The 11,116-nt window shown below is 36.9% G+C and overlaps 1 protein-coding gene across 1 annotated transcript in view; it reads right to left on the bottom strand.

Annotated features, from left to right (window-relative positions):
- Positions 1-11,116, bottom strand: part of LOC124619972 (lysosomal-trafficking regulator) — a 594,456-nt gene that overhangs the window by 290,913 nt on the left and 292,427 nt on the right. Inside the window, exon 26 of the mRNA XM_047146635.1 lies at positions 4,523-4,601. Within this exon, the coding sequence (XP_047002591.1) occupies positions 4,523-4,601 (79 nt within the window). The remainder of the gene's footprint in view (positions 1-4,522; positions 4,602-11,116) is intronic.

The raw sequence follows: 11,116 nt of genomic DNA, 5'->3' as shown, positions 1-11,116 counted from the left end.
AGAGAAGAAAGGGATATTTGGAAATGACCATGAAATGCAGAGCAAGAGTCAACTGAGAGATGTGGAGAGACAAGCACCAAATTTTAAATCCTAAGGAAAATGGGACACATACCAGCAGACACATAGGTAGCCTACAAAAATAAAGTGATGGGTAATGAAAGTAGGAAATGAGACAAGGTTATGTTAAGAAGGAAGGATGGTGTGGAGGCAGATTATGACCACTATTTTTTGATTTATGGAGAAGCAAAGAAAGAAGTGAAACAGGAATAGTCCTCCAAAATGAAGAGATACAAACGTAAGATTGGTAGGTGTCACACGCGTCCTAGCAAAATGTAAGGAAAATTTAGAAAAATTATGGTATGTAATGGTAACTTGGCACAAAAACTGGTTTAAAAACAAAGAAAACAAATATGAAAGTGACACAAAGGAAAGTATCACAGTCACACAATACAACTGAATCAAGAAAGAAAGCAGAAGCAGATCAACACAATATAAGAAGAATTTTCTCAACAAAAAGTGCTACTAATGTCATGTAATGTCACAGAAGTGTCAAGGCAGTTTTTCAATTAATGCGTATAGAAGTGAAATATTATCTACAGAGGAGACAGAGGCCAAAAACTGGAAATCAGTAATTACAAAGGAAATTTGTAAGTCTAGTGAGCATGTAATGTATTATCTGACATGAATAGGCACTATTCAGAACAGATGAGGAAAGAAATTTATGGAAAATGCTTAGCAGAAGAATGGGGAGATTACAGGGATGTGCATCTGATTTCTTGGAATTAATAACTGGGCATCAGAAGAGATAATATGGGGTAGTGGGCAAAGGGTAGAGACAGATACATGTATCAAGAGCATCGTACCTCATGGGTATGCAGTAACAAGAGATGAGGAAAAAGTAAAATGACATGGAAACAGTAGTGAAACAGTTGAAGGTCTGCTTCATGTGCACAGTTGAGTTGATTCCATTTTTAAAACAAAACTTGGATGACCAACACTGTCATCATCTTCAGGTGCTGCAAGCTTTGTCGGGACTCTGGGCAGCTATTAAGCACAGCTACATAGCTTACAGCAACTAAAAAAGAGACTGGGTCAATCATGGAAATATTGTTCATAAAAATGGAATTGTTGACTTGGGCGAACACCGGAAGTACACAGTTGATCAATCACACTAAGAATACCTAGAGATAGCATCAAAACATTTGAAAGAGCAGTAATTAATAAGAAAGGTAAAAAAGGCAATATATCAAATTGTTCTAAATTAAACAGAAAATAGTATACATGATTTTGGAACTTGAGGGACGTGGCAACAAATCAAAAAGGCATAATAGAAAAAGAAATAGGAACAAAGAAAACAAAAATCTTTAACAAATGTGACAGAGGACATAAAAATGTAATGAGGCCACAAACCAGTTTTGCAAAGGAGTAAAGAAGAAGAAAGAGTATTATAGAAAACAAAATAATTAAGTTAGACAAATAAAACAGAAAAATCACAATGTTCCAGTCACAAAGAAAAATACAAAAAACAAAAACAGAAATTATAGATTTATCAATCTGTGGGCTTTTGATAGCATTGTCATTGAATTTAAAATTTTGTACATAGTCAGATTGTGTCATACATTTATCTCTCTCTCTCTCTCTCTCTCTCTCTCTCTCTCTCTCTCTCTCTCTCTCTCTCACACACACACACACACACACACACACACACACAAATTATATTACACATGGGTATGCACAGTATTCAACATATGTAGCTTAACCTCCATAATCGTATTGTAGCAGATGAAAGCATATTCATTTGTACGAACGATGTAGGAAGCAATTGCTGTGTCAGAAGTAATGGAATAAACACTTAGTAGCTAGTGCTTTGAGCCATTTTCAGTTCTATTCAAGCTCTTTAGCCAAATGTTGTCTTGGACCAACATGCTCTCGGTTTACAGACTGGATTCTCCTCTGTAATGTAAGCAATATAAATATTTGTTGGGAAGTTGTCTTGTTTTTAAACATTTGTTTGGTGGCACACAATACAAAACTGTGTGATGACAAAGTATTAATAAAAATCTCATGTCTAATTGCTTCACAATGCTTCTCTTTTTAATCGACCTATGATTCCTCATAATTTGAGTGTTAGGTACTACAAATCATCCCTTAATGTGATCTACACATCTGAAAGAAGGTGAGGGTGTTACAACTACCCTGTCTCACTTTAAGTAATATTTAACAAAAAGGTAAATAAATTTCAAGATGATTTAAGATAGTTTTGCCATTACTCAGTTACTGCAAACATGAGTCAAGAAGCAGTGATAGTCCTAGCTAGCCAACAGTGGATCAACAACCAGCTTTCAACAAGGGAACTAGCCTCAGAAAGGATGAATATAAAAGACAATAACCCAGCAAGGAAAACAGACTCTGAATTGGAACTTTCAACACTGGAACATTAACAAAAAGATAGAGGAGATTGTGGATATGATGGAAAGGAGAAAGCTGGATACATTATGCATGGGAGACAGAGAATGGAAAGGATAAGGCAATAAGGAACTGAGGAAAGATTACTAATGTTACTGGATTGGAAATGAACAAAGAAAAAAGGGAACGTGAGTTGTAAGGGATGATCTGAAAGAAGAGGTACAGAGAATAAGTGATGGGATAATGAAGATTAGAATAATGACAAGGGCAGAAGTATGGAGTGGTTCAGGTGTCTGCCCCCTCATGTGGGCTGCACATCTCAAGAGGAAGGGGACTTTGAGAAAGAACTACAAAAGCAGTTGAATGGAGGAAAGATAACAGTCATGGGAGACTTTGTAAGAAAGTACTATAGGGAATGCTTAAAAGTAAGAGGAGAGGTTTAAGAGAGAATGCAACAGTGATTGATAGAAATGGAGATGAGGTTAATAACAAAGAGACACTGAAGATAGTATGGAAGGAGTACTTTGAGCATTTTCTAAATCCAAATGGACTTTGAGATGAGGATAATACACTAAAGTAAACTCAGCAGCAGGGGAGGTTGAATAACAGTGGCTATATGGTGTCATGAGGGTGGTGTGAAATGAGAAGACTCCAAAAGACTGGAAGAGAACACTAATTGCCCGTATATCCAAGAAAGGGAGTAGGAAGAATTGCATAAACTAAAAGGGAGTCACACTGATCCTGGAGAGCAGAATCTGAACAAGAGTCGACAACAAATGGCTTCAGAACTGGGAGGTCAACTGTTGACCTCATATTTGTAGTAAGGCAATACCAAGAGTATCACTAAGAATTTGGGGAAGACCTCATGATGGCTATTCTCAATATAGAAAAGGCATCTGATAGCATCTGTAGAAAAAGTTCTGGGAAGCAGCAGAAAAGAAGAGATTGGAAAAAAGAGACAACAAGCAGAGTGGGGGAGATGTACTACAGAAGTCTGAGTTGTGTGAAAATGGGAAATGAAAAGAACGGCTGGTTCCAGAAAACAAGTGGTGTGAAACAGGGCAGTGTATTGTCCCCTTTCCTCTTCATTGTGTCTTAGATGACATAATGTTTGATGTGAGAGACAAAACTGGATAAGACAAAATGAAAGCAATGGCCTTCGAGAATGACTTGATGATCTGGGGAAACAGGGAGGAGGAGATTAGGATGCTTGGGAAGAAACTGTGAGGCAGTACGTCATGAAACTTGATGTGAACAATTTTAACGTAAACAAAGTGAGATCCTGGTTACAACTAGAAAGGAATATAGACCAACAAGTGCAAAAAGGATTGGAAGAAAAATGTAGAATCTAGAGAGTGTCAAGTACTTGGGAAGCATGAGGAAAATGAGAAAGAGATCAGTAAAAAATGTCAGGAGCCTAGGTTGGGAACAAAGGTATCCCACAAAAAAATCAAAGAAGTGATATATAGAAGTCACTGCTCCAAATACTGATATATGCAGCTGAGACATGGGTAATGAAGAAGACAGTTGTAAGCGGATTACACGCATGTGAAATGAAGTTCCTCAGAAGTACAATAGGATTAACAAGGAGAGTTAGAATGAGGAATGAAGGGGTAATGGAAAGGGTGAAGGAGGAACCCTTGCAGAGCACTTGTTTGCAGGCTAAGATGGTATGGGCACTCAAAGAGAATGGAAAACAAGTGGTTTCCCAAGACGATACATGAAATGGAGATGCAAAGGAAGGATGCAGAGGAAGACCAATAAATAGATGGCTGAAAGCTGAGGAGGAGTGTGTTGAAAAAAAGGGATGAGGAATAGACCAGAGTGAACACAGAAAGATGATGGGAAAACAGGACTAGATGGTGAGGCTTATGTTCCTGAGACTAGAAACTGTTGTTGTTGTTGTTTTTGTTGTTGTTGTTGTTGTTGTTGATGATGATGATGATGATGATGATGATGATGTCAAGAATAAAATCTCAGTAGACAGCATGCAGAAAATATATTCTGGCTATTAAGAAACTGTCAACAAAATGGCTGAACAGTGGTTAGCATTCAAAAAATGTAGCAGTGAGTTGTTATAAATACCACATACTCTAGTGAAAGTATGCATACTCACCACCAACACCTGTTGCAAACTGTGGAAACAAACTAACAACATCAGGATTCTGTGCAGAGAATATCATCAAGACGCTGTCCTGAAAAGGTAAGAGAACAATGAAAAAATTGCAGTGCTCTTTCAAATAATTTTAGCTTTTAAATACCTTACATAAAAAATCACAGAACTGACAAATAAATGAACGAAAATATTCTGCTTAGTAACTGTGACAGACACTGAGGGCATAAATAGTGTAGAATGGTAGCATCAGCAGTATAGATCCTGAAAAATCCCTCAAAATAAGCATCAGGAGTAAGATACAAGGCATATGAAGCAAACATTTCTGCTACTGCTCCCAGGCCTTTGTGTGTCACTGCCAAACTGTGGCTCCCAATGACTTTTCCACACAAAGTGACTGACTAGGCAGCTGGTGAGTATGTAATCTCAGCAGACAAAATTTCAGTACTTCTGACAGACACGTTGAAATGCTTGTGCCTGTGTGTGTGTGTGTGTGTGTGTGTGTGTGTGTGTGTGTGTGTGTGTGTGTGTGTGAGCGCGCGCGCGAGCGCTCGCGAGTGTATACCTGTCCTTTTTTCCCCCTAAGGTAGGTCTTTCTGCTCCCGGGATTGGAATGACTCCTTACCCTCTCCCTTAAAACCCACATCCTTTCATCTTTCCCTCTCCTTCCCTCTTTCCTGATGAAGCAACCGTTGGTTGCGAAAGCTTGAAATTTTGTGTGTGTGTGTGTTTTTTTTTTTTAATTATGCCTATCTACCAGCACTTTCCCGTTTGGTAAGTCATGGAATGGAGAGTTAGATTATTCCTGAAGGAAGAAGGGGGGGGAGGGGGTGGCTTTGGGAAAGGGTGGGCAGGTCTCACATGCTCAGCACAATGAAGTGAGGGTGAGGGAATAAAGGGGCAAGTCAGTGGGGGCATCCTCTCTTCTCTATTCTCCCCCCCTTGCACTCGCTTCAGTGGGGTCAGATTCCCCTCATTTTGGGGCCTCTGAGATCTGAGACCTGCCCCCACTTTCCCAAAGCTATCTCTCCTTCTTCCCTCATGAAGCAGCTAACAATCCCTAAAAGAGAGGAATTTTTTTTTAAATTGTTATTATAAATCTGTCTGCTGGCAGTACTGGAACTTTGACTCAGCAGATGCCCAGTCTTCTCATAATTTTACAATCTTCTCCAAGTGGGTTCTCCTTTTGACACATCTGAATTTACCTTATGTACCCGTGCTGCTTTTATCAATCTGTTCTCATGTTTACTTCATATTAATTTACACAGAAGGAACAAGAAGTTCTAAGAACACTAAATTCCTCAGTTTCTATTTTGTATTCACCAACTTCATGTCAGCTGTTCCTGTTTTGATAACTAAAAGATACTGGAACAACAACAACAACAACAACAATGATTATAATGAAACACAATACAAAGCTCATAACACAATTACCACATTCCACATTAGAGACACCCAAATTAGTGAGTTTACTCATCAGAGCCATTCTCCGAGTAACATGCGTACTGATGTCAGGTTTTACACATAACTCAAAGGTGTCTCAGCACGAGTATACCAATGGATAATTAATTGTTGAATGTAAAAACTGGCACGAGGACGAAATGATCACTTGTCATACACAAGGGAAGAAGTGCTCAGACGTGGTTAGGCACACAAAGAAACTGGTGATTTCCATAGCTTAGTTATGAAATATATAACCAATCACAGAATGATTATGTTATAATGGTACTAATATCAGTTATGTTATCTACTTTAGGAAACCTTTACTCTAAGAAAATGATTAAACATGTGGATATCAGACAATAAAGGAAAATAAAAATGAATGTTATGAAGATAGCCAGAACAAAATATATTTAACACATTTCACTATAAATGTCACTGCAATGCATCAATAAGTAAAAAAACCTTTATAAATACGGACTCATTTACGAAAACAACAGCTCTTTAAATACCATCAAATTAACATGAAGTACGGTTAAAAGAGTGTATGAGAAATAGCCATAAAATTAACAATTTTTCCTAATAACAGGATGAGGATATCAGAAACTACTGTACTCCCGAAACATATAATCGTAATAATTGCTTTTTGAATGTTTGAAAAAGTTTGTATAAGTGATAACTGAAGAAATAATATCATTGAAGTTTAGTTAAAAAGAACCCGTTGTGCATCCATTTCTGAAAATTATGCATTCTCTTAAAATAATGTGAGATTTGATATTATATTCAACAATATATTACTAAGTTGTGAACCTCAGTGTCTATTGTTTCCACTGATGAGTATATTGCTTTGTTATCTGAAGTTAACATTGCACAATATGGCATTTATGAATGAATGTTGCAAATATTGTGAGGGTACAGTATTTAGTTGAATTAAATTCAGGATTTTTTTTCCATAAGCAATGCTGTGAAGCCTATAAATGAGCAAGTGTGTCTATAATTAATTTTATTACAAACATTGTAGTGTTTAAATGTCACAGAAATGTATCGTTTCTATGTATTGGTTCTAATATTTGGTTTGAATTTTATTATTTGTTCGAAGCACTTCTCTGCCAGAGTGCAGAGGTTGAAGTTTGAAAGAAGTAGTCCCTAAACCACACAGTAGGTGCTCCACAGAGCTACCAACAGTGCATGGAATACCAAGGACGGCCTCTGAATATTACACTACAAGAGTCACCAATAAAGACTCAAGAAAATCATATCAATGACGAAAAGCTTATAGTCTGATGTTAGTGTGATCTTAGTATCCCTCAATACACATATATGTATAGATGCATAATATAATAAAGGATGATTATTATACCTAACCATCAAAAATCATTTTGGGAATTGAAATGGAAGAATATTTATAAAGCAAGATTTTACAAAGGAACCTACACTGAATGGGGAAAAAAATCACAACACCAAAAAATAATTAATGTAGAGTGATCTAGAATTTAACATTTTCACCACTTAAATCCTTTCAACATTAATGAACTCAAAATGGAATTTAAACTGATAATTTTCTAATGCACAGCAATTTTATGGTGAGTTTTTAATGTTGAGCTGAAAAAAGAAAACTATACTAATTAGATGATCAAACATGGTAAAACCAGTAAACATGAAGTACTCTTTATTATGACAGCTGTTTTAAACTCGAGACTGGGTAAATAACAACAACAGTGCCAATTTCTGGATGGAATAACATATAAAATAAAGGAAAGGTGACCACTCACCTTTAGCTGACTTATGCCTGGCACATACAAACATGGAACAGAAAACTATTTATACTAGCCTTTGAGCTCTTCCTCACAAAATCACATATACAAATGCCAATAGCCACCGGTGTATGTGTGATTGTGCACATGCGTGTTTGTATTTCTGCTATGAAAAGAACTCTGAAGCAGGTCTAATTAGTTTTCTGTTGTGTATTTCTATGTGCTGCACATCAGTCAGCTACACGTGAGTGTTACCTTTATTTTAAGTAAATAATAGCTTTATTCTAACAAACCCAGTTACAGAAAATAGTTGTTACTATATTAAAACAAATAGCTCAGTCATAAACACACTGTCCCTATACACAAGGGATTTCACAACTGTGAGAGCTAATCCCATAGACTGGAGCACAATTGGAAACCAAAATACAAAATAAATACTGGATGAGGGGGAGGAAGAAGACAAAAAATTTTATGGCTAGTATAAATCGAAAAGGGAACAAACTTAATATGTATTGCTATTTGCTACTATTTCAACAAAGAAATAGCCATAATAGTGATTAAAATACCTCACATCATTTCAGATGAAAAGCTGCTTAAGCACAGATACAAAAGTAGTGCACTAATAAGCAAGGATAAGCAAACTATGGATTTGGGCCCTGTTTAGCTATTTTTTTTCCTAAATTATTCTTGTTTACATCATATCTGTCAGTCATATTGGTCTAAGAACACACTTACGAAAATATTCATCTTTTGGATCTGCAGCTTTCATCCTTACTTTCCGCATTTGCAGTTAAATTATAGGATATGCGTTCTGCCTTTTTACAAACACTACTAGAGAGAATCAAGACATATCAGACACAGCAAGCCTTTTATCATTTGATGACATATCAATGCACACTTGTGTTCCAATTAATGAAACAATCAACATCACCATACAAAGACTACAACAACAAGGAAACACATCAGTCTCACACATTAATGAAATAGCAATCTTAGTCAAGACCGTAACAGCACAAAATTAGTTTATGTTCAATAAATAATTTTATTTCCAACATGCAGGGCTGCCAATGGTATCACCAATTAGTGGTCTCCTAGCCAACATATTAACCTAGGAACAGGATCTTCACACACATAATAAGACCAAAAAAAGTACAAAGTTACGTAAAGATACCATTACATCGATGACATAGCATGCCTAATTGATGAACCACACGCCTATATAGAACAGCTATACAAGGAAATAAACAACTTACGCCCAAAAATTCACTTCACATTAAAAACAGAAACAGACAACACACTAAATGCCTGGACCTCACTGTACAAAAAGTAAACAACACCCATGATTTCACAATATTCAGGAAACCAACAACCATGAGCACCACCATTTATAGTCTGTCAAACTACCCAGTGGCACACAAGCAATCTAGCTTCAGATTCATGCTCAACAGATTGAACAGAACACCTGTAAGCAAACTGAATTACACACAGAAGCTAAACCCAACAAAACAGATAGCAGAGGAAAATAGTTACAAGCCTAACATGATAGAGAAATTAAACCAACAAATTTGTAAACAGAAAAGAAACGAAAGCACAACACACAAACAAAACCTTACACAACATAGAGCAACATACCATACAGACAATGACCACATGCAAAAGACAACAGTACAACAACACACACACAAAACAAAATGGCACACATTCATCTACAATAACAAAATTGTCCACAGAATAGGCAACATATTGAAGAAACAGGGATTTCAAATAGGACACAGAACATACAACACAACACAGACAAAACTAAGAACATAGGAGACACCCACAGATAAATTCAACAGAACAGGAATATATGCAACACTTGTCAGTCTGTATACATAGGACAACCATGCAGGAATTTTAAAACAAGATACTCAGAACACTGCAGAGCCCTAAAAAGTAACAGCACCCATACCACATTTGCTGACCACCAAATGGTCCATAACCACCACTCAACTACAATAGAAGCAGATTTAAACATACTGAAATCCAGCCATAGCCTATACCACAAACTGACAATAAAAGAGAATTACCACATACAGAAGGCAATAGCAGGAGGCAGCAAGTTTTAAATGAAAACATTACACTCTGTAAAGGGACATCGCCAATGGGGTTATACGCTAAAAAAAAGTTACTCAACAATGAACCTTACAAAATACATTTAAAGTAATTCCAGATTATATAAAAAACTGTGTAAATAGTATGTCATCTGTACTAAGTAAAGTAAAAAGGAAGGCAGAGATTATGTGGCTAACACATTAAACAAAAGACCCACTGACGATGGCACAGAGGTGCTGAAACATGTTTGAGTAAAAAGAAAAAGCAGTGCGTTTGCAAAAAGGCGAAACCCATATCTTATAACATAAGGACATAGTTTTCAAGTGCAAAACTCAAGTCTCTGTACAGTTACATGTGTGTATGTGCCACAATTTGGATAGTTTTGGCTGAATGGTTACTTGTTCTCATTTTTGTTTATTGCAGATTTCTTTTATTTATCTTCTATCTCAGGGTGCTATGTTTATTTATTTACCAATCTTGGTTCCTCTGTCTTCTTCCTTCTTAACTTTTACCTCACTTGCCACACCAAGCAGAATAATATGTGAAATGAAATGAAATGAGCATACGGCATTGTAGGGCAGGAGGCCCCATTCGGGGAAGTTCGGCCCCCGAGTGCCAGTCTTATTTCAGTCGATGCCACACTGGGCAACTTGTGTCGGTGATGAGGATGAAATGATGATGAGGATAACACAACAACCAGTCCACGAGTGGAGAAAATCCCTAACCCAGCTGGGAATTGAATGTGGGCCAACTGCATGGGAGGCAAACAATTAACCACCCAGCTAAGCAGGCGGACAGAATAATATGTTATGGTAGTCAACACTTTGTAATTTCAATTTTTACAAACTCTGTTACTGCAAATCCCACCATTTTATCAGCAGCTATCATTTTATTCTGATACATCATGCATCTGCCAACCTTTCTTAACAGCTGCTTCTTTCTCTATCTCATACTCTTTACAGTTGCATCACAGCTTTATATAGTACTGACTTTGTATGTGGACTTTTTCTTCCACTTTTTATTCACTTCTTCATTTTATCTAACTCCGCCCCCCCCCCCCCCCCCCAAATCCCTGAAAGCACTCTTTTTCTACATCTACTGACCCAGCCGTCTTTAACTTCCACGGTTTTACAGTTTTCTGCTTCACATATAAAGATACAGAGAAAACTCGCAAGGGTTCCAATATTCTTGATGTAAATGTTTGTGTATTTGTTATCAGAACTTTCAAACAATGGAAACTCCAGGTAGGAATATAACAATGTAGGATAAGATAAATTGCTACTTGCCATATAAAAGACACATTAGGTTG

Source organism: Schistocerca americana, chromosome 6 (genome assembly GCF_021461395.2).
Source record: "Schistocerca americana isolate TAMUIC-IGC-003095 chromosome 6, iqSchAmer2.1, whole genome shotgun sequence".
Taxonomy (NCBI): Eukaryota; Metazoa; Arthropoda; class Insecta; order Orthoptera; family Acrididae; genus Schistocerca; species Schistocerca americana.
Note: the sequence above shows the minus strand (reverse complement) of the source record. Positions and strands in the feature narration are given on the sequence as shown.